The 24,905-nt window shown below is 40.9% G+C and overlaps 1 protein-coding gene across 1 annotated transcript in view; it reads right to left on the bottom strand.

Annotated features, from left to right (window-relative positions):
* LOC139445950 (golgin subfamily A member 4-like) overlaps positions 1 to 24,905 on the bottom strand; it is a 229,714-nt gene that overhangs the window by 86,827 nt on the left and 117,982 nt on the right. Inside the window, exons 21-30 of the mRNA XM_071227199.1 lie at positions 23,135 to 23,294; positions 20,856 to 20,985; positions 8,757 to 8,931; positions 5,436 to 5,617; positions 4,991 to 5,185; positions 3,645 to 3,768; positions 3,164 to 3,277; positions 886 to 995; positions 470 to 642; positions 140 to 353 (exon numbers count right to left, since the gene is read on the bottom strand). Coding sequence (XP_071083300.1) covers positions 140 to 353; positions 470 to 642; positions 886 to 995; positions 3,164 to 3,277; positions 3,645 to 3,768; positions 4,991 to 5,185; positions 5,436 to 5,617; positions 8,757 to 8,931; positions 20,856 to 20,985; positions 23,135 to 23,294 — 1,577 coding nt within the window. The remainder of the gene's footprint in view (positions 1 to 139; positions 354 to 469; positions 643 to 885; positions 996 to 3,163; positions 3,278 to 3,644; positions 3,769 to 4,990; positions 5,186 to 5,435; positions 5,618 to 8,756; positions 8,932 to 20,855; positions 20,986 to 23,134; positions 23,295 to 24,905) is intronic.

A 24,905-nucleotide genomic window follows, 5' to 3' on the forward strand; every position in this document is an offset into this window, starting at 1 on the left:
CTGCAGCATTTTTAATGCACTCTCTCATGGTCTATTCTCCCTCCAGTGTTTTATTATGCCCCCAGAACTGGTACTTTACAAAGAGGTAAGCTAATTGCATTCACAAAAGTAAATTGTAGTTTGAGTTGCTGGTGTGTACCTGAATGAAAACAGCCCTCTCTGCTTGGTGCTTCTTGTCAACAACCTCCATCAACATCATCATCAGGTCATTGTCCATCACTGTGTCCACATCCACATCAACACTATCTACATGCTGAGCAGAACCAGCGGCCCTCCGGCGTCTTGCTGCTTCCAGACGGTCGTGAGCCAGTCTCTCCTGTCGTGCACGTTCCTCGCTCTTGTGAGACTCAACTCTGTAAGAAAGAATATACGAAGTGCAATTGATTCTACTCATCAGGTAATCATACACAACAAATACATCTGCTATGACCATCACACTGACGCATAACACTGTCACCCAGCTACTCACTTCTCGCCTTGCTCCTCCACAAGACCCAACATGAGAGCAGCCGAATCAAAGTTCTCCTCCTGGCGTACCCTGCGTTGCTCCAGTCGGAGACGGGCAAGGGCAGCCTGGCGCTCTCGCTCTTTTTCCATGTCATCTCCAGATTGGAGCAGCTGCTTGAGTAGGGAAGCTTTCTCCTGGAATATCCCAACAACAAGAAAGTGTCCTAAAAAACTTGATATATATGGAGAATGGTTGATTGTGACAGGTTCAAATCTCAATCATGTAATGATGAAAACATCAAGTGTACATCAACCTGAAGTTGAGATTGAATAGTAACTGGTTTAAAGTGTAATGAATATAGTTCTCTCTAGCTGTAACATTATTTTTATTCCATAGATGCTCCACTCTTTGCGATGTTGCCCTATCTTTGTGCTTACCTCTTCAATCCTTTGTTCCATCTGCTGCAAGATATTTTTCTGTTTGTCGTCTGTCTCTTCTCTCCTGATGTCGTCCTGTTCCAGCTGGTCACACTCATCAGTGCTGAGGCCTGCCCAACAAGTGCCAACAATTACACCACCAGGAAACTGGTAGTTGCAGTACAAATAGTGTCTATAAACACATAACAGGAGGTTTTGATGCCAGGAGAGTTTGTGCAGAAAGAAAACACACAGATGTGGCTTCAGTTACATGTACCCTGCAATGAGATTTGTCAATCCTTGGTCATCTCCAGCAACACTGGACTCCACCGGAGACTGAATCTGATATAGATAGTAGTGAAGTCTTGAAGTGTTCACGATGTGATGTGCATACACCAGCAAGGCCGATCTGCTATCTTGAAGTGTTCACTATGTGACGTGGATACACCAGCAAGGCCGATCTGCTATCTTGAAGTGTTCACTATGTGACGTGGATACACCAGCAAGGCCGATCTGCTATCTTGAAGTGTTCACTATGTGACGTGGATACACCAGCAAGGCCGATCTGCCATCTTGAAGTGTTCACTATGTGACGTGGATACACCAGCAAGGCCGATCTGCCATCTTGAAGTGTTCACTATGTGACGTGGATACACCAGCAAGGCCGATCTGCCATCTTGAAGTGTTCACTATGTGACGTGGATACACCAGCAAGGCTGATCTGCCATCTTGAAGTGTTCACTATGTGACGTGCATACACCAGCGAAGCTGATTTGCCATCTTGAAGTGTTCACTATGTGACGTGGATACACCAGCAAGGCCGATCTGCCATCTTGAAGTGTTCACTATGTGATGTGCATACACCAGCAAGGCCGATCTGCCATCTTGAAGTGTTCACTATGTGATGTGGATACACCAGCAAGGCCGATCTGCCATCTTGAAGTGTTCACTATGTGACGTGGATACACCAGCAAGGCCGATCTGCCATCTTGAAGTGTTCACTATGTGACGTGGATACACCAGCGAAGCTGATTTGCCATCTTGAAGTGTTCACTATGAGACGTGGATACACCAGCAAGGCCGATCTGCCATCTTGAAGTGTTCACTATGTGATGTGCATACACCAGCAAGGCCGATCTGCCATCTTGAAGTGTTCACTATGTGATGTGCATACACCAGCAAGGCCGATCTGCCATCTTGAAGTGTTCACTATGTAACGTGCATACACCAGCAAGGCCGATCTGCTATCTTGAAGTGTTCACTATGTGACGTGGATACACCAGCAAGGCTGATCTGCCATCTTGAAGTGTTCACTATATGACGTGGATACACCAGCAAGGCCGATCTGCCATCTTGAAGTGTTCACTATGTGACGTGGATACACCAGCAAGGCCGATCTGCCATCTTCCAGTGTGACATGTGTGATTCAAACATGAAACTTTGGAAGGCTGCTTCCAACTGGTCACCATTAGAAATGCATCCTGACACAAGAGACCAATACCAGTGATGCTGATCTCATGGGTACTGACAGAGCAACCAATATGCAATACATCAAATATGTTTACATGTTCAGTGCACATGTTATGATAATGAAACTGTATGAATGGATATTGGTATGCTCAATCAATGTACATGGTGGTGATTCAAGTCCACGAGTGACTAACTCAAAGCTGCCACATGGTCACATCCAGCTCATACTCTAATATGAATATTCTACCAACCTGTAAATATCTCATTGACTTTGGCCCTAGCATGTGTCATGTCTACAAGTTTGAAAGCCACCTCTCACACAGGTAAAACAAACACACATGACTTGGATTTGGAATGTTATTAGGCCCACGGAGGGGTGTAAGTCCAGGGCACCGTTCCACAAAGCGGTCTTAGCGTTACGACTATCATAATCCAGTGTTAAAGTATGGGACTTACGATATCCTTAGCGCTAAGATGGCTTTGTGGAACGGGGCTGAACCATATCCATTGTCATTTACACCAGAATATGTATATGCCATTACACAGAACGGAATGACCAATACAACAAAGGAGAGCATTAATTGGCAGCAAGTGGCGAGTTAGCATAGCAGTAGCTGAAAACTTTCAAATGTGTTTGTTATGTGTGACTTGTTCACACAAATATACAGGAAAAATAGTATGCCCTGTCCATATATGTCAAAGAAGGAGTTACTTCCCTTGAAATGTAATAAAAACAGATTGTTCAATCAGTCTCATATTATTAAAGAGCCCAACAGATACACTGAACACTTGGACAGTGATGCTGTAGTCCTCCTCCAACTCCACTCACCCTCCGCAAGACGCTGCTTCCTCTTCTCCAGTCTCTCTCTCATCCTCCGCTCCTGTTCATCACGACGCTCACCCATAAGACTCCGCAAAGTCTCCTTATGTTTCTGCAAGTCCCCTACAAAATAACATTTGTTACATAAGAAAATATGCTATACATTAACATGCTCCAAACTTTGAATACAAACAGTTCACTGACTTATCAATATATTCTACAATGCCAAATAACACGCAAAAGAAAGTGAGGATGCCCAATTAATTGTCATCAGCAAGACTCAAAGCAGAATTTAGAAGGAAGATAAAGGGGATCAATCCTGGTAACGTTTGAAGTTCCCCTCTACAAGCTATGCACATTGTAGGGTTCGGTCAGTGGAGGCAAGTTAAACTGGGAAAAGTCACAGATACTTGAAGGAAGTATAGTGATATTAATGTAAAATTCACAATGTGTGATTGAATTATATTTACATATAAAATCCTAAACTGACCAAGTAGAGCCGCAGCTTCATCCACTAGTCCCTGCTTCCTCAACTGTCTCTGTTTGAGTTTCAGTTCCATCAGTCTCCTTTGTCTCTCCTTCTCACTCAGCCTAAGCCAGTTAGCTTCTCCTAGCTGTGAACAGTTTAAATAACCTGTCTCTCATATAGGCAAAAACTGTTGAATATATTTCGGTTGGTCTAAGCAAGATCAAGAAATGACAAACCAAAAGTGAAGTTTACCTAAAAAAAGTATGGAGTGAGTGAGTGAGTTGGTGTGTCAGCTTGATGCAGGAGGAAAGTCTGTAGTGATGAAGGTCTTAGATTTTAATACTTTGGTGAAACTCACAAGCAGGGGTTCGGTACTGACAAACCTAGAACCATAATCAGGGCAATCTAAGATTTGAACCCATGATCATAGATTTCTGGCATGCTCAAGGGAAGCAACTCAGCAAATAGCAGCACCTCAGACGACTGGGTTGTGCCCCTTTTGTGTTTTGAGCATTTGAAACTGACCTTTCATAATTCAAAACAATTGTACATCATAAATTTAAAACATCTATGAAACACAGAAGGTGTGTCTCCAAGCCACAATGACAAGATAAATGCTAAGGATGAAATGATGTGGTCAGTCTAATTAAGGTTTGAAGGTGAGATTTCATTCTCACAATCTCATACCATCACTCACCCCACTGATGAGCTCCATCTGTAGACACAATCTCATACCATCACTCACCACACTGATGAGCTCCATCTGTAGACACAATCTCATACCATCACTCACCACACTGATGAGTTCCATCTGTAGACACAATCTCATACCATCACTCACCCCACTGATAAGCTCCATCTGTAGACACAATCTCATACCATCACTCACCACACTGATGAGCTCCATCTGTAGACACAATCTCATACCATCACTCACCCCACTGATAAGCTCCATCTGTAGACACAATCTCATACCATCACTCACCCCACTGATGAGTTCCATCTGTAGACACAATCTCATACCATCACTCACCACACTGATGAGTTCCATCTGTAGACACAATCTCATACCATCACTCACCACACTGATGAGCTCCATCTGTAGACACAATCTCATACCATCACTCACCCCACTGATGAGCTCCATCTGTAGACACAATCTCATACCATCACTCACCACACTGATTAGTTCCATCTGTAGACACAATCTCATACCATCACTCACCCCACTGATGAGCTCCATCTGTAGACATACCATCACTCATCACTCACCACACTGATTAGATCCATCTGTAGACACAATCTCATACCATCACTCACCCCTCTGATTACATCCATCTGTAGACATAATCTCATACCAATCTCACCTCACTGATTAGTGCTTCCAACAGCAGTTTATCATTTAATGCATCATATTTTTCATCCACAGCTTGGATAATATCCTGGTCAGTGAGTCGATGCTCTGAGTCTGAAGCAAATACCACAGCTGCTATGTTGGCACATCGCCCTCCATTGCCCAGGTCCTTCAGCTCCTGGAGCATCTGCAGTTGTTCATCTGGACTCTAATTAACATACAGACATGAACAGTCAGTGCAACCAAGCTGAACCATACTCACTAAAAATGGACAAAAATACTAACTTTGAGGTTTAGCAAAAGAAACAAAATTAATAAAACTCTGGAAATATTAAGGTCATTAAGAGGAAGAACTTGCTATGATGCACCCTACTGACATACACTGGAAGCAACATGATTGTGAAGGTTTACAAGCAGTTGTGGCTCTAAAGTGTACAACATGTGGTGACTGAATGTACCAAACATCCCATTGACACAAGATACGACTCTGCATCCTTGTTCTGCTGCAGGAGAAGGTCGGCCATGAGAGAGATTGAGGCACTGCTATCAGTCTGGCTGTCTTTAGGTAGCTGTGCTCTGCGACATTCCTGTTTGATCACTGTGGCTTGTTGCAGGATTCTCCGATGTCCTGGCAGGTCATCTACACCAACAGCATGGTCAGTACATGTAATCATTATACATACTGTAAATCTGGAAATTAATGCATCTCCAAATTAATATGACTGTTTACCCCTAGCCAAAAATGCGACTCAATATCAATGCGACTCCCCCACCCCACCCCTAGTGGGATGATGCATATCCTCACCTTAATCCAAACAAACACAAATAGCACTGCTTATTAGCACTGAGTAAAGCACTTCCGTAATAACAATAAACAGTGTTTTCCTAAAAACTACACACAGTTTGATTGTTTACACTGTTGACTGGTATTAAGGAAGTTCAAAGGCAATAAAATAATTGAACCAGCAACAGTTCACTGATTGGTATGAGGAGAATTAAGGTGTCAACAAGATTGACACAATTGGGCAGAACTCTTGACCCCAGCAGTGATAACTCACCAGATGTCCATTATGTAATTCCAATTACTTGAATGACATTGGTATATACTTGTTACAACTGCTGCTCAATGAACCATGTTTGTGTTTATATTCAAGTTGGTATTTCCCCTATCCAAAGTGTGCAGTGAGGCCGTCTTATTGTTGATAGTCATTTGGAGACATAAATGTAGAGTCCATGTTGAGAGAACTATGTACTGTAGAGTCCATGTTGGGAGAACTATATACTGTAGAGTCCATGTTGGGAGAACTATATACTGTAGAGTCCATGTTGGGAGAACTATATAATGTAAAGTCCATGTTGAGAGAACTATATAATGTAGAGTCCATGTTGAGAGAACTATATAATGTAGAGTCCATGTTGGGAGACCTATGTACTGTAGAGTCCATGTTGAGAGAACTATATAATGTAAAGTCCATGTTGAGAGAACTATATAATGTAGAGTCCATGTTGAGAGAACTATATAATGTAGAGTCCATGTTGGGAGACCTATGTACTGTAGAGTCCATGTTGAGAGAACTATATAATGTAGAGTCCATGTTGAGAGAACTATATAATGTAAAGTCCATGTTGAGAGAACTATATAATGTAGAGTCCATGTTGGGAGACCTATGTACTGTAGAGTCCATGTTGGGAGAACTATATACTGTAGAGTCCATGTTGAGAGAACTATGTACTGTAGAGTCCATGTTGGGAGAACTATATACTGTAGAGTCCATGTTGGGAGAACTATATACTGTAGAGTCCATGTTGGGAGAACTATATAATGTAAAGTCCATGTTGAGAGAACTATATAATGTAGAGTCCATGTTGAGAGAACTATGTACTGTAGAGTCCATGTTGAGAGAACTATGTACTGCAGAGTCCATGTTGGGAGAACTATGTTCTGAAGAGTCCATGTTGGGAGAACTATGTACTGCAGAGTACATGTTGGGAGATCTATGTACTGTAGAGTCCATGTTGGGAGAACTTTATACTGTAGAGTCCATGTTGGGAGAACAATGTACTATAGAGTGCATGTTGGGAGAACTATGTACAGTAAAGTCCATGTTGGGGGAACTATGTTCTGTCTGGTCCATGTTGGGGGAACTATGTTCTGTCGGGTCCATCATGGGAGAACTATGTGCTGCAGAGTCCATGTTAGGAGACCCATGTACTGTAGAGTCCATGTTGGGAGAACTATGTACTGTAGAGTCCATGTTGGTAGAACTATATACTGTAGAGTCCATGTTGGAAGAACTATATACTGTAGAGTCCATGTTGGGAGAACTATATACCGTAGAGTCCATGTTGGGAGAACTATATACCGTAGAGTCCATGTTGGGAGACCCATGTACTGTAGAGTCCATGTAGGGATAACTATGTACTGTAGAGTCCATGTTGGGAGAACTATATACCGTAGAGTCCATGTTGGGAGACCCATGTACTGTAGAGTCCATATTGGGAAAACTATGTACTGTAGAGTCCATTTTTGGAGACCCATGTAATGCAGAGTCCATGTTGGGAGAACTATGTACTGTAGAGTCCATGTTGGGAGAACTATGTACTGTAGAGTCCATGTTGGGAGAACTATGTAATGCAGAGTCCATGTTGGGGGAACTATGTTCTGTCCGGTCCATCATGGGAGAACTATGTACTATAGAGTCCATGTTGGGAAAACTATGTACTGTAGAGTACATGTTGGGAGACCTATGTACTGTAGAGTCCATGTTGGGAGGCCCATGTACTGTAGAGTCCATGTTGGTAGAACTATGTACTGTAGAGTCCATGTAGGGAGACCCATGTAATGCAGAGTCCATGTTGAGAGACCTATGTACTGTTGGGGGAACTATGTTCTGTCGGGTCCATCATGGGAGAACTATGTACTGTAGAGTCCATGTTGGGAGACCCATGTAATGCAGAGTCCATGTTGTGAGAACTATGTACTGTAGAGTCCATGTTGGGAGAACTATGTACTGTAGAGTCCATGTTGGGAAAACTATGTACTGTAGAGTCCATGTTGGGAGACCCATGTAATGCAGAGTCCATGTTGTGAGAACTATGTACTGTAGAGTCCATGTTGGGAGAACTATGTACTGTAGAGTCCATGTTGGGAGAACTATGTACTGTAGAGTCCATGTTGGGAGAACTATGTAATGCAGAGTCCATGTTGGGGGAACTATGTTCTGTCGGGTCCATCATGGGAGAACTATGTACTGTAGAGTCCATGTTGGGAAAACTATGTACTGCAGAGTACATGTTGGGAGACCTATGTACTGTAGAGTCCATGTTGGGAGAACTTTATACTGTAGAGTCCATCTTGGGAGAACCATGTACTGTAGTGTCCATGTTGGGAGACCTATGTACTGTAGAGTCCATGTTGGGAGAACTATGTACTATAGAGTCCATGTTGGGAGACCCATGTACTGTAGAGTCCATGTTGGGAGACCTATGTACTATAGAGTCCATGTTGGGAGACCCATGTACTGTAGAGTCCATGTTGGGAGACCCAAGTACTGTAGAGTCCATGTTGGGAGAACTATGTACTGTAGAGTCCATGTTGGGAGAACTATGTACTATAGAGTCCATGTTGGGAGACCCATGTACTGTAGAGTCCATGTTGGGAGAACTATGTACTGTAGAATCCATGTTGGGAAAACTATTTACTGTAGTGCCATGTTTGGAGAATTATGGAAGGTGAAGTATCCCTCCGATTGTGGCACCTTGGTGTGATGATGTGTTACCTGTATTGAGAGAAAAGAGCTGTGTCATGAGTGAGGCCAGGAGGTCGGCATGCTGTTGCTGGGTGCTGAGGGAGGCTTTCATGTGTTGATCCGTCTCTACTTTGTTGTGCAGCATGGACAGGAAGACTTGCTGCTCCACACCATGATATCTCTCAAGTGAGTCCACTATTGACTTCTAAACAGATACAAATTACAAATGGCATTTTGTATATCTTCTAATTCTGTTAAGCAAATTAAGCTACTACATGTACTAATACACAATGCATGACTTCTTTTGCATGGTAAAAGAACATATCTGGTTGAAATAGAAGCCACCATATTGTTTGAAGCAAATGCAAGTGACATGAAGTATGGAATCTGGTTGGTCAATAGGAGGGACACAGGAGGGAGGACATAGAAGGGTCATAACTCGTTATAGCCACTGGTGGCGCTACAATCTAGACATGAAATTCCTGCCTCGTTCAGCAAGGGTGGAAATTGGTCTTTTACTGTCAGTCAGGGAAGATGAACCAGCTTGGTCATGTGACCAGCCTGTCAACACTTCCACAGACTCCACTGCAGGGGGAAGTGAGGAGTAGTATAGGTAGTTCTCCTGGAACCCTGAGACCGGTACACCCATGGTTGGGTCAGATTTATACCCCAATACTACTACTACAGGAGGGTGATTTTTTCTCACTTCCATTAAAATGATTATGTTATTCTACGATCGACATGACATTAAACTGAGTATTATTTGTGGTGAAAAACGAGAGCTGCCGAAACAGGATTGTATCAAAGTATAGGAAAAGAAACAAAGACGAATGCGCCCAAATAGGTGTACTCCCAATTAAACTGTCGAGGTACATAGGATATATAAAAATGCCAAGAGCAGCCCTACCAAGAGAAGCATACACTGAAATTCGCTCAGGCACTTTATCTGTTCGAGCAGCAAAACAGAAGTACCACATATCACAAGCTAGATATATGCAAATTCGTGGAAACCAAGAGGGAACAAATTCCCAACACCAAGAAATGAAACAAGTAGAACTATTGGAGGCCTACGATTGTCTCGAAAAAACATACCCTTTTCTATTCCTATCCGATAGAGAGAAACAAATTTTTGAGTCTTTGGGGTATACTTTCTACGAGCGGTATCAAATCCAGAGGCAGTTTCTCGAGATATACCTATGCGCCTTCCATCCTACAATTGAGTCCGGCAAGATACTAGACTTTGTTTTCTTGTACAACAAGCATCGAAGCCTCGGCAAACTTTGTATCGTTTCCTCTAGAGAAAGGGAAAGAAATCAACACAACCAAAGCGGGGACTGTCTCACCACTTGTTCAGCACCACCAAGTGTCTTCGAGGATCCTACTTCCACTTGCAAATGCAGCGCCAGAGACCACAGCGTCGATAGCAAGAAATGCCCACTATGGACAAACAGATTCACCATCCTACCCCAACCAAAAAAGCGGCTGCCCCCCCGACCGGATAGCGATCCCTGGTTGTATAGTGAATATAGAAAATCTGTACGACAACGAGTGTGCTGGGTGGTGTATCCGATCCTCGATACTTACCAAAACTCTAGCAGAGCAGTGCTGATGTGGGAAAAACAACAGCACCTTCCGAAGTCTAGCTGGTGAAGCTGCCTTCCCCAACCTTTCCAATCCACCAAGGGAGAATCCACCCATCCTACAAATACCAAACCACGGCGGTCCGATAGATCTAGAACTATTACCAGCGCCACCCATTTCCAAACATAGGAAAGCATAAACATTGTCAGCCGGGAAATATGTGTACACGAAGTTTGCCGTAGCAGCGCTAGAGTGCAATGGACGAAAGACTAACAGAGTACTCCTACTCCTACATGTGGGTGGAGAAACGGTGCCAGTCTACAGATACCAGATGCAAGAAGCCGTTCGAGATATGGGTGGAATAGAGAACTTGCGGCTATCCAATGCACCATTATATTGCATCCTATACAAAGTCTGCCACTCACCAATCTCGGATACAAAGGATGATAGAAAAACAAGGCTCGTCTTTCCTCCAAGGAATTGCATACCTACCAATGTTCAAGGAAAGGAAGGCGAGGACCCGCTTCTGTATAGCAAAGTAGTCGAAGAAGCGCTTGGTCTTGTAGACAGGACAGAGAAAAATGCAATACAACTCGGGCTGCCAACAAGTTCTCCTCCTATTCCTCTTTCTCCTCCAAAGGAAATACCCCTAAGACAAGGAGAAATAGAGGAAACCAATCTGTGGCATCGTGCTGTAGGAGGAGAACTAGAAAAACAAAGACAACTACGAGGGAAAAGAATAGACGAACTGGAGAAAACCGATGTGGACTACAAAGAAAAAAGCATGGGTGGTAAAAAACAGGTCTACGATTTTAGGTTCTGGAACAAAGAAAGTCTCGGAATTGGAACCAGGGGTGTATTCCGTACTTGGGTATAGAGAAAGTGGAGATAGCGCCCGAGTTGTTCTTCGAAAAGAAAGCGTCTGAGCAACAAAAGAGCTACGACGTATTCTTACTAGTATGGGCCGAATATTTGAAAAGGACGAGGACAAACATGGTAGAAAGACTTTCTGGCTGCCAGAAATAGAGCCCCTCCAAATCAAGATAGAGCCAACCAAATCCTTTGTAGTGAAAGACAAGACTATCCATTGGAACCCAATACGAGTCGTTGCAGCTCCAAATCAAGAACTACTTTCAGAATTGCGGCAAATACACCAGGAATACGAGGATCTTTTACAGAAAAATGGGCTACAAGTGGCTCCAGTACCAAAAACCAGGAGAAAAGCACTAGATCTAGAAGCAGGAGAATATACTTGCTATCGGTATGCTAGAACAAAGTATCGTGGCAATCCATGCACATATCTATATCTTGTTTCCGAAGATGGTGTAGAGACACCAGTATATGGATTCTTCCTGGAGAAAGCTATGGAGGACATCAAACTTCATGGACCACTCATCTGCCGGCTTGGTAGAACAATAAGAAAACCAGACAGAAAAAAAGATCGTCTAGCCTATATTGCGCTCACTCTAGAAGAAGAAACCTAGTAGCTGTGTTGGTAGATATATAGAAAAAACAATATCCCTAGCCCCAGATAAACACACAATATACAACATCAATCCAAAGCATAGTAGACAGACAAACTACTCCATATCGAGTATATACACTTGGTTGTTCTAGATTCTCATAGAACCTTCATAGAATGAGAACCAAACTGTATGGACATGGGAACATCAAAGCTTCATACAATGTTTGGCCCTCACTCTATGAAGGTTCATGCTCGATGAACTCACACAAAGTGAAAGTCAACTCCTATACTTTTTATATCCCTATGTTGAACATCAAAGACATATACACATGGGTTAATGAGTGAGTTATTTGGGTTTAACACTGCTTTGCAAATTATTCCAGTTATGTCAGCCTAATCTGGGAGTAAAGCCCAAAGTGATTTAAGTCTTAGATGTTTACTAGGAGTATGGGTATGGTGCTGACAAACATTGAAACATAAAGGGGGCGAACTGGGATTCAAACAAATGATCATATAATTTTGGTGTAAGAGACACAAATTTTAAACTATTTATGTACTTATCCAACCTAACACAATGCATTTCTCTTTCTTCTTTCGATCCCAAGTGGAACCATGTCTGAAATAAAGGTTTCAAGCTTCTAAAGTTAATTCAACCGTACAGACCTCACATCACCATGGTCACCTCCCAGATCGTGGTCATGCATGCTTTACATTTGCTGGTTTACCTACTTGCACAGATCACGTGTCTATACCAGTCAACTCTTTTTCTTTCAAGAGTGTATAGACTAAGGAATGGCGATGTGGGGATGGACGGGTGGGCATATAAGATGTGAGATAGGATAAGTATATAAATATCAATTTATTACAAAATTTTCAAAGTTTTAAATTTATCCTATCTCAATAAATCTCTGTTAGTTGAATTTACAAGAAGGGGGTATCACTATCTCCTAAAGATGATAGGATTGGCCTGATTGGTATCTCTTTTAATGTTTTGTCGAACCTTTAATCAGGCTTGTCAGTGATTGAAACGCTTGATTAAGACAAGAAGCAGAAATGATGGACAACATCAACAAAAGGATCATCATTCCGCTAACAGGCACACATAACCAAAGCGTGGGATAAGGGATCACATCTAATGGCGACTTTATAGCTGAGGACCAAAGTCTCTACAGTCTGGGAAGCCTGAATGTGTACAATAAACACAAACAGTCATGACAAGGTGGTGGAATGGAAACTGATTATACATCCCTATCTGTGCAGATGTGTCTTTGAGACTTGTTGTGCGAGAACCAAGGGTCCGAACTGGTGAAAGGCTTGGAAGTCCGTCACAGAGATATCTCAAAGGTAATGGGATGCGAAGACCATATCTGATTTCCAGAAGCATCCCTCCATAATTGCAGTCAAGGAACAGTTACTGTGAAGAGCCAGAGTGGAGGTGACAGCGTGGGACTTATCCGGGCTGGATGCGACCAGAGCAGATAGACCAGCGAAGGTGTAAGTTCGAAGAAAGACTGAGCGTATCCAAAACAAGAGATACTTCTGTAGTGGCTGCCATGGAGAGCGGGATGAATAGTCTCTTCCGTAATCTTCAAAGCGCTTTAGCTACTTCAAGATAGATCCGAAGTGCACATACCGGACACTAAGATATGTCTTCATGATAGTCAGGGTTAACCCCCTGGATGCCACAGGGACATATATGTCCCTCCTCTACAACCCTCACTTTGAAGTCGAATAAAATTCAAAATACATCACCCACACAACTACACTGTACAGTTTTGAATAAGGTGGGAAATTCCCTGTTCTGTGATATCATCCATTGGCATTTTAGGCCAAGCAAAAGTACTGAACATGACCTCTGAAATTTGGGTACATCGTAAATGTCGCCATTTTTTACACATTACTAAATCACCACTCACGGCGTTATTTACAGCATGTTGTGAAATCTAAATTTCGGATATTTACTCGGAGAAATTAATTTCAAAAATAGCATATTAGTGATCACGGGTATCTGTCTTTTATGAAATCACCAATGATCATTACAAAACGTCTCCGATAACCCTAGAATCGTTTAGAATGTTTTGGAAAAAACGAAAACACGAACGCCGAAGTGAACTTTCCGCCATATTGGATAGTGTTTACAAAATCACGTTCCAGGTACACCGGTTATGAGACGCCTGTAACATCACGTATATTTCAAACTTATCTGCGATACCTACATCCTTGAATTCCTCATACATTTTAGAATCAAATGACCAGTGGTCTTTGTCACCAATACAAAGTGGCTAGATGAAATCAAGCAAAATATGTTAGGTGTGAAAACGAACGCTGTGCTCGAAAAACTGCACATGGTTGAAATGTAAACAAAGCAAAATTCAGATTTTACACAGTGTAGCATTTTCTCCTATTTTGAGCTATCCATTCGTCTATTCAAGATATTGGCTCAACATTTTCAGAATATGCATGGGAAGAGAATCGTAGGAAGAATTAGGGAATTTCAAATAGATACATTGCAATAATTTGATATTTTCAACAAAAGTTGTCAAAGTTACCGTTCTGGTTGATGCCATGACTGACGCAAAATCACGCACAACGACAACGGTATTTATCGGAATTTCTGACTATTTCCGTTTGTTTCAATGAAAATTATGACAACAAATAACAGTACATAGATTGTCAGAATGTTTCTGATTACTTACATGTCACATTTATGTTTATACGATCCCTGAATCAACGAAAGTCCCATCGTACAATCCCGCGTACTGTTAACAGTGAACACGCCATTTTGTAAAAGTGGGTCATAGGTAGTGATGTCATATATCAACATTGTTGTACATATTTGGTAATTTCTATGAGGTGAAGGTCCTTGAATGAGAGTGCACACGATCATTGTATCATGCTGTTTACAGTTTCAGTTATGGTGTATATTTTGCATGTCTTTTATACATTTTTTCACACAATTAATTTCACTTTGGATATTTGTCAATGTTCAAAATGAAATCATACGTACATATAGGCGACAACATGTATGAACGAACCTTTGCTAATCTCCTGTTTGTTTGAACATTGTTTACATAACAATGTGAAAAGTTTAAAGTGTCGACTACGATATTTCTTTCCTTTGGACAAGTGTTACAAGATGAAGTGTAAATGTAACTGCAGCATCTACGTATTTCTTTGAATGTGTAATAAGTCAATATTATAAGTTCATATAACCAATGTCCATGAATAGCTGTTTCATTTTATTTTATAACTAAAACTGAATAAATTACTTTAACAAAATGGATAATATTTTTCGGTAAAATATATGCACACATTTCTGAAATGTCTTGGTCTTGGATTTGTCTTTTATGTCGTTGGATACAGAGAACAGTGATATCCAACGATTCGCCAGGTGCGCGTGGGTCACAAACAATTTACGAATTATTGCTCTCGTTTTGCATGTTATAATCAATGGTTACATTATTTTTTTAATATTTTGATCACAGGATAGTAAACAGTCTACTTTATTTGTCCAGGAATTGTAAAATGTATAAAAATAAAACCCATGCCAGGTACCCCATTGGTTCAAACGTATACGATTATCCTGATAATTCTATACCAATAGAGCTTTCTTTGCATCTTTTATTGTGACAGAAATAATAACATAATAATGAACAAATATATGTCCAATATTGAATATAATTTTGGTTGTTTTGAAATATTCTTTTGGGAATTTCATTACGTAAATTGATGCCAGACAGGTGCGTGTCTTGTCCAATTAAGATACACGATAAACTATCTAATTGTTTACCTATTCAAGACATTATTTACTTGGTGAGAGCAGTCATTTTATGTTGTGTTGAAACAGCGTCAAATTCCGTTCCACACATCGAGATTTTCCATACCATGAACGAAAATTAGGGGAGATATATATTAATCAAAATACCAGTGTCGTCTTTTTCCGACGTTATCAAAGACATAAAACCAGCCATGACGTCAAAAGGAATGGTGTTATTTTTAGGGTATTTCATTACATTTGATGATAAGGCTAGTATTCCATTAATAATGATGCAACATTAGTCAAATTACACTTACACAATCAGGAGAATGTTGGAATCTAAGGACTAAGTTATAGGTTAGATAAGACCATCCATTTCTCTATTACCTCCTTTTTATGAAGTACGATGTCATCATTTCTTATGGGTATATTTTATAACTAAACGTGTACAGTTTCAATGTCGATATTTGTGTTGGAATAGTTTGGTTCCTCCTGAACAAAACACCACGAAAATATATTGTCCTTACCAACAGCTAATTCTCACCAAGTGACCTGAGTTACAACAAATTAGAGCTAAGCATATCGGAGTTATGCCCCCTTTTCTTTGTACGTGTGTAATCTCTCTGTCACCTTTTGACGTCATTGAGAAAAATCAGTTTTCGTCATTTACGGCATGCTATTTTTGGAATTGAATGTATGTCGTTATACATACGCATATAAGTCCATTTGATATGTAGTTATGTCGTTCAGATATTAGGCAGTATTTTGTTCGCTCACAGTTTCCGTAAAGCTTCTTAATAAAAATAATTGTCGCGCAGTACTTTTATCGGTGTACGATAAAAAGCGGAGAAATTTACTGTTTTTCAACGCAGAAAAAATTCTCGGACAAGACTTAGGAGTGTCTTACTTAAAAACCGGTTTGATATTTACAGTTAAATTTACACTATCAAATAAGAAATTTAATATTCTCCACCTCTGTGTAATTTTATAGCCATAGGTAGATCCAGTGCCGCGTGAGCGCAATTCTCGCACAACCTTCTCTTTTCCGATCTTAAAAAAATGTGCGTCAGAAAAAAAACTCGACATCCAGAGGGTTAAGGATGGACATCAGGTTGACCAGGCAGTTGATTTTTGGTGATGAAATCCCATCGTAGCCCCCCAAAACTTTGTAAGGTTTGTTCAAAATGCACTCTGGTGACGTCAAATGCATGAATTTCACTCACTCAAACTGCCGTTACAAAAGCCAGAAGAAATACCATCTTCAAGGTAATGTGCTTGAAGTCCTGTTCGACCAGAGGTTCGTAATCAGCCAAGGTTAGACGACAAAGTATGATGTTAAGATCCCAGGTTGGTGGTGATGATCCGTGATGACTGGTCCACCAACTTGTAAGACCTAATCAGTGATTGCAGTTCGGCAATCTTTGCGCACATTGTAGTTGGGACGAAGGAATTGATCACAGCCAGGGATGTAGCCAGTATAGAAACCTTTACTTTTCGAGACAATGAAGGTATTCAGCAATCTGTTGAGGAGCTGCTGTAGCAGCAGTGGAAATGTCATGCAAATTACAGTAGGCATTGAATGCCTACCATTTATGGTCGTAAAATGCTTCTGTTGATGATCTGTCAGCCAGCGATGGTCTTGTGTAGAGTAACCCTTGGCTACATATGACTTCTGTAAATTCAACAGGCGTATAGATTGAGGCTTTGCTGGCAATGGATGAAGCAGCTCAAAGTGAGGTTGAAGAAGAAGATTGACCCTTAGAGGTAGATGATAAAATCTTCTGTCTGCGAGATGGATAAGTATTGTGAACCAACTTCATGTTGGCCAGTAGGGTGCGACCAAAAGCAGTGTGAGGTGACTGTTGACGTTATCTTCTGTAGAACCCGGGGAAGAATGGCGGTTGGGGGAAAGGTGTAAGCGTGTAATACCTCCCAAGAAATTGTCATGTCTTGTCATGTCTTGTCATGTCATGTCATGTCATGGTCCTAGGGTGAGGAACTGGGATTGGAGATACGAACAGGGATAGCTGAGTGTTGACGCGGGTGGCAAAGAGGATGACATTGGGGCACGGAAATAACTGGCAAATCCACTGGAATATCCTTGGATGTGGTCACCATTCTGAGGGAGATGGTTTGTCGGATCAGGACAGGGAGAGGGCAATGACGTGGGAGATGCCGGGAGTATGTTTTGCCCAAACTTGAATGTTGAGTGAGTCGATCAGTTGAAAAATGTGAAACACTAGAAACAGTAGTAATGTCGACTTGGTGGATTCCATCTTGTTTATGTACCACATGACCTGTAGGTTGTCCGATTGGATCATCAGCAACCAATGAGAAACTGCCAAAATCACTGCTTTGAATTCTAAGTGGTTGATGTGAAACTTGCTTTCTTGAGAGACCACCAGCCTGTAACTTGTAGTTCTTGACAATGATGTTCCCCAACCCACGATTGAGGCGTTGATGAAGAAGTGAAGGGTCGGGGTGAATGGCCACAAGGAGACTCCTTCACAAACATTCGATGGAAGTAGCTACCATTGGAGATTTGGATGTAGGTGGCTCAGGAGACAGATGAGAACCTGACAATCATCATCCTGAAAGTTATGGCTTGAGGAAGCACTGGCTTGGATGTAGGTGAAGTTGACCTCTCCTGGTGAGAGCCTCTGCTGATGTGAGGAGGCCGAGATGTTGTTGCCATTGGTGAAAGGGAAGTGGCTGTTTGAGTGCCAATGGAACGAGGCGTTGAATTTTTCCCTAACAATACTGGGGTAAGAACATCTTGCCCGTATTTGTGTCAAAGAGGGCTCCAATAAACTGAAGACGTTGTGTTGGAATCGTTTCAGACTTTCTGGTGTTAATGATTCAACCTAGTTGGTGAAGTAGACGTATGAAATCAAGGTGTCACAGAAGAATGTTTGAATCCTCGTTGACTTGAATGCAGTCATCGATGCAAGATTAAACGCGATGCCTCGAATGTGTAGATGATGGGTTTTGTGAGGTGAGTTAACAGCCACAAGTCCAAAGAAATTCCACACAGGAGCAATTGGTAGAGTTGGCTGAGGAACAGGAACCGAAGAAAGTGTCGGTTCTGTGGAAGGAAAACGGAGTAAGTCAACTGTGACTTGAAGAGAGGTTTCCCTCTAGACTTCATGTGCAACCTCCTGGATGTGTCACACGAAAAGACAGACCATGGTAACTGATAAAACGGGTTCTTAAATTAGTCATCCCAAAGAGCAATGTTGCAAAACACCATGTCTGTGAAGAGTGGTGCTTGATCCTGGGTAGTGAGCAAGAAGATCTGAGACAGCTGCCGTTTTATCTTGAGTAAGGGTCACAGCACCCTGGATGCACGATTCTTATTGGGAAGAGGCATGAACCTTATCCAACGAGAGAGCTTCTGTGGACCATAGAATGGTGAAATCAAAGTAAGTGTCCTCCGAATTGTAGTGTCGAGTAGTACGAAATCCCCATCGTCCACTGAAGAGCAGGAGAAGGGACGCTTAGGAGTTAAGGTTGCAATGTCACCTTCCAGCTCAGGAGCAACCATTGCTGAGCCATGTGTACCTTCATCAGCCAAAACAAAGCATGGAGACTGAAGCTGATCACATAGCAGTCGAAAAGAAGTGAAGGCTTTGTCTATGTCCTGTAGGAGGAAGCATGATATAAGGCGAAGAAACTGATGGGACAAAGGAAGATAGGGTGTCCTCAGTTGAAGCACTTTTCCAAAGTTGCTGTTTATCCTCCATCCAGATGAGAACGGTAACCAGATCAGCTATGTCGAAACTCCCTGAGGACAAACACGGGGGGGGGGGGGGATAGTGATCCAGCAGTTGTTGACTGAGGAAGGTATGCCACTGTTACCGCTTGCAACAAAGAGCAAATTTGTTGTGCTGGGATGGCGGAGAGATCACCAGGAATCCATGATGTAGGGATACCTTGAGAGGTACCTTGTGATGTTGTCGGAACGTGGGGTTCAGTCACAGCAGGTGTCAAATTTGGGGTGGATGACCAACGAATAGGTGAAGTAGAATGATGACTATCTTTAGGTGAAGGACATCTACTAACAGTAGCTGATGGGTGTGGTTTATCCCAATGTTGATGGGGAGAAACATCATAGTGAGAGAAGGAAAAATGACTCGATCGATAGGTTTCAGTAGTCCGGAAAGGCAGATTCCATGCCATGGAGGAAAGAGTGCATATGAGGTGGGTAACTTTCCCAATCATGTGGATAAGTGTTATATGAAGTGGGGTTTTAAGGATAATCCTGTCGTTGGTGAAAATCATAGGAGTGGGGATGATCTCACAGCCAAAAGTCCGGATGAGGGGAGTTAAGAGGAACAAGTCAAATAAGATGAGTGTCCAAGAGATTCATTGAAGCATTCATTCTCTGAAACTAAGCATGAAGAATCTGAAGTCACTACATGAAACATGATGAGTTGGCGAACCATTCCTTGATCATCTGTCATGTACGGTTTTTGTCGAGCCTTAGGAGAGATATTTTGAATATCCCCGATCCTTGGAGGTTTCGACGAACCTTCGAGTCTCATCAAACCTCCTCCAAAGTGTGTCGATCCATAGAGGTCCGCCTAACCTTCGATGTGTTACCGAAGGGGTTTGGTTCAGTTGCCTTAGTTGAACCTCTGAGGTTCGACGAGGTTCGGAAGTAAGCTGATTCTGCGGGTTAAATCCAATGATGTTCGTCAATCCTCAGAGAAAGGATAAGTTTAAAAAATTACATTAAGAAAATATTCAAGTTCAAGAATTTGTAACCAGGATGTTAAAGGTGATGAGAGTCCATTTCATTTAGCAAGTACCCGGTAAGCTGAACTGACATTGAACAGATGTTTGGATGACCTGTTCTCAGTGTCCTCATTACAGCCTGTACCAATCCCCTAGTCTGCCTGTAATGCTCAAATGGTGACAAACCTCAAGTTGATGATCCCAAAAAATACCGCACAAGAGGCTCATTCATTACTGTTGAGCAAATAACTAACAACACTACTGTCTCTGGGGCTGTCACTGCTCAAGAACATGACTTCATCATATCTCACTTCCATATACATCAATTGCACAAGAATTATACCAAAATACCTTAACTTCCAAATATATGTCAATTACTGCCAAAACAAGTATTATGTCACAATAAAATTATATCAATATAAGCTAATGCAAAATATGAATGACCCTCAATACTATTAGTCCAGTTATTCACCAGAGGTGAAGACAAACTACATTGGGAGCTAAATATATGAAGATTTGTGAAATTTCAATAGATCAATTATGCCTTAACTTTATAAACTGCATGGTGAGTGCAATAGTTTGGGTGTACCTGCTGTTGAGTGAGACTTGATGTTCTGGACAAATATGGCTGTTTCAGACTTGGCCTCGAAGATTTATCGCTGCCAGAATTCCACACATGGCTTGCAAAACTGATGTAGCGATTTCTCTCATTTCTTAATCTGAAAATTGAAAGTTGGTATTAATTTCAAAACTGGAATTCTGACATCAACAATATTCAATACTGGCTGATGGAGAGATAATATTCAAATAACAGATGACACAAAGTTTATTTGAACTTTGGGACATCAAGCTTAAAGTGTTCAAGTTTTCTTGAATATAAATGGAAGCACATAAAAGTAAGAGTGTTATTAGTTCCCAGGCAATATGATGCATCAACTCACACCTGAACCCAGTCATCACCTGAGAACCAGTTATATCTATAATTTGACCTTCCTTTTAGTGTCAATGAGGCTATACAGAGGTGAACCTCAATCTTCCTACTAGCACAAGATTCATCTTCTCCATGAAGATATTCCTGTGTAAGATCACTTACTGAGGCGAACGACTTGTTGAGTTGCATCTAGTTGTTATTTACCATTTAAACTTTTGTTTTTCGTTTGGGATGTGATTAAGCCCCACTGTCTAGTATCCAGCAAACGTTTCAGTTGAGTTCAATCATTATCTCAAAAGAACAGTGTAGTCATTGTCAAGTGTTTTTACTTATGTTTTCTTATGAAGATGTCATAAAAGAAAGAAAGTTTATCATCTCTCTAATAGTCTATTTGAACTGGGCCTTCTAGTTCATGAGTGGATTCCTTTCTGAAAGAATATATTTTGGCCTGGAATAAGCAAGAAGTTTCAGCACAATCTATCCCACAGTTCTGAAAGTTGAAAGTGTGAAATGTTTATTTTGCCTACATGAACTTACTGATACTGTGTTTTGTCTTGCCTACATGAACTTACTGATACTGTGTTTTGTCTTGCCTACATGAACTTACTGATACTGTGTTTTGTCTTGCCTACATGAACTTACTGATACTGTGTTTTGTCTTGCCTACATGAACTTACTGATACTGTGTTTTGTCTTGCCTACATGAACTTACTGATACTGTGTTTTGTCTTGCCTACATGAACTTACTGATACTGTGTTTAGTCTTGCCTACATGAACTTACCAATACTGTGTTTTGTCTTGCCTACATGAACTTACTGATACTGTCTTTTGTCTTGCCTACATGAACTTACTGATACTGTGTTTTGTCTTGCCTACATGAACTTACTGATACTGTGTTTTGTCTTGCCTACATGAACTTACTGATACTGTGTTTTGTCTTGCCTACATGAACTTACCAATACTGTGTTTTGTCTTGCCTACATGAACTTACTGATACTGTCTTTTGTCTTGCCTACATGAACTTACCAATACTGTGTTTTGTCTTGCCTATATGAACTTACTGATACTGTGTTTTGTCTTGCCTACATGAACTTACCAATACTGTGTTTTGTCTTGCCTATATGAACTTACCAATACTGTCTTTTGTCTTGCCTACATGAACTTACTGATACTGGGTTTTGTCTTGCCTACATGAACTTACCAATACTGTGTTTTGTCTTGCCTACATGAACTTACTGATACTGTGTTTTGTCTTGCCTACATGAACTTACCAATACTGTCTTTTGTCTTGCCTACATGAACTTACCGATACTGTGTTTTGTCTTGCCTATATGAACTTACTGATACTGTCTTTTGTCTTGCCTACATGAACTTACCAATACTGTGTTTTGTCTTGCCTATATGAACTTACTGATACTGTCTTTTGTCTTGCCTACATGAACTTACTGATACTGTGTTTTGTCTTGCCTACATGAACTTACTGATACTGTGTTTTGTCTTGCCTACATGACCTTACTGATACTGTGTTTTGTCTTGCCTACATGAACTTACCAATACTGTCTTTTGTCTTGCCTACATGAACTTACCGATACTGTGTTTTGTCTTGCCTACATGAACTTACCAATACTGTGTTTTGTCTTGCCTATATGAACTTACTGATACTGTGTTTTGTCTTGCCTACATGAACTTACTGATACTGTGTTTTGTCTTGCCTATATGAACTTACCGATACTGTGTTTTGTCTTGCCTACATGAACTTACTGATACTGTCTTTTGTCTTGCCTACATGAACTTACTGATACTGTGTTTTGTCTTGCCTACATGACCTTACTGATACTGTGTTTTGTCTTGCCTACATGAACTTACTGATACTGTGTTTTGTCTTGCCTACATGAACTTACTGATACTGTGTTTTGTCTTGCCTATATGAACTTACCGATACTGTGTTTTGTCTTGCCTTTCTGCAAGGCCTACAGAGATGGCAGCGATCTCAAATGCTCCAGATTGTCCAATGTCGAGTAGAATGTTGATTTCTCTGTATAACCTTGCCAGTAGGGTTATTCTGTGTGCTATTGTCATACATTCTCCCGTTTTGCCTGGCAAAAAATAAGATAAAATGCATGAGATTACTCTGATGATTGAAACATGCATGAGTCAGACATTCTAACAGTTCAGAGGAAATGATGTTTACCGAGCTCAGAATTGAACTGAAGCGCAGACGTACATATACTAAACAACAAAAGAAACGTCATCCCAAGTAACATTGCATGAAAAGTTGTCATTTAAATATCTGCTACCACATGCCAAGATTGACAAGAAATCAGTGACACCAAGCCCTTGGACGATTGCAAGCTGGATCTCAACAGCAGATGGCAGAGAGAGAGTCTGGCTACGCCGCGGGGAACGTTATTCGGATGCTTGTGTTGTTGAGAGAGACTCGTGGGGTGGTCCGAGCATCATGGTGTGGGGTCAAATTGGTCTTGCACAGAGGGTTGGCCCTGTGGTCTTCCAGAACATCAGTCCAGGGAGAGGCATTGGTGTCACAGCAGCTCGGTACATTGATCAAGTTTGAGACCACACGCCATACCTCACTTTTTTCTTTTCTTTTTAAATAATTTTTTATTCAATTCAGTATATGACATTACAGAGTTATACATTGAGTAGCATGTCTTGTGGTATACTTATTAGGTATAGGTTACATACCTATACAGCAGACAGCAAGTCAGCAAGTTTAAGTTGGCTACAGGTGTACAACAATGTTAACAAATGGTGAAACGGGCAGGCTACATTTGCCATGTTTACTAACTAAGTGTGAAGCTAAATCCTTACAGCACATGAGTGGAAATTGTTTTATAATATGTTAAAAAAAAAAAAATAAAAAAAATAGAGACATTAACTAGACAATTCATTTGCCAAATCTTTCCATTTTCTGTCAAACTGTCTTATTGTATTGTTTTTGTGTGCAACTGATTTCTCTATCCGAAATATATCAATTAAAGTCTTCAGAAACTTTTCAAGTGACAATTTGTTTTTCTTAATACTTGATACATGTATATATTTTTTGCATGCCAGTATAATGTGATTTAACAGAATGTTAGAGTTGTACCCAAGTAAAACAGAGCATTTTGTAAATGTAAATTGTTTTGAACATTTTGCATTTAGAAAACATTCTACTTTAGCCCCAAACTCTTTAACATGCTTACAATCCCAATATACAAGAAGTAAGGATTCAGTATCAGTTTCACAAAAGGAGCACAGATCATCATCGAGAATTTTCATTTTAAACAATTCTTTCTTTGTATAGATGATGCGATAAATAAATTTATATTGAAAATCAAGTAATTTTACATCTTTTGTACATTTTCCGAATCTCATAAAACCATCCTTCCATGATATATCTAAGTCGAGAATGGTATCCCATTTTTCACAGACTGTTGGAAGATTTGCTGTAGTTATAGTCTTATCATAAAAATGTCAGGAGCCTCTAGGCGCTACAAGTAAGTCCATCAAAGTTGTATTTATATGTTGATTATATAAGATACAGTAAAGTACGGTTATAACGAACTCAATGGGACTACTAATTTTAGTTTGTTATAACCGTAGTTCGTTATAAGCATATATACAACATAACTACAGCAAATAGTTGGGACCAAAAAGTAAGTTCGTTATATCCGTCAGTTCGTTATAAGCGTGTTCGTTATAACCGT

The sequence above is a fragment of the Haliotis cracherodii genome, unplaced genomic scaffold, assembly GCF_022045235.1.
Source record: "Haliotis cracherodii isolate W230 unplaced genomic scaffold, xgHalCrac1.p SCAF_6, whole genome shotgun sequence".
Classification (NCBI taxonomy): domain Eukaryota; kingdom Metazoa; phylum Mollusca; class Gastropoda; order Lepetellida; family Haliotidae; genus Haliotis; species Haliotis cracherodii.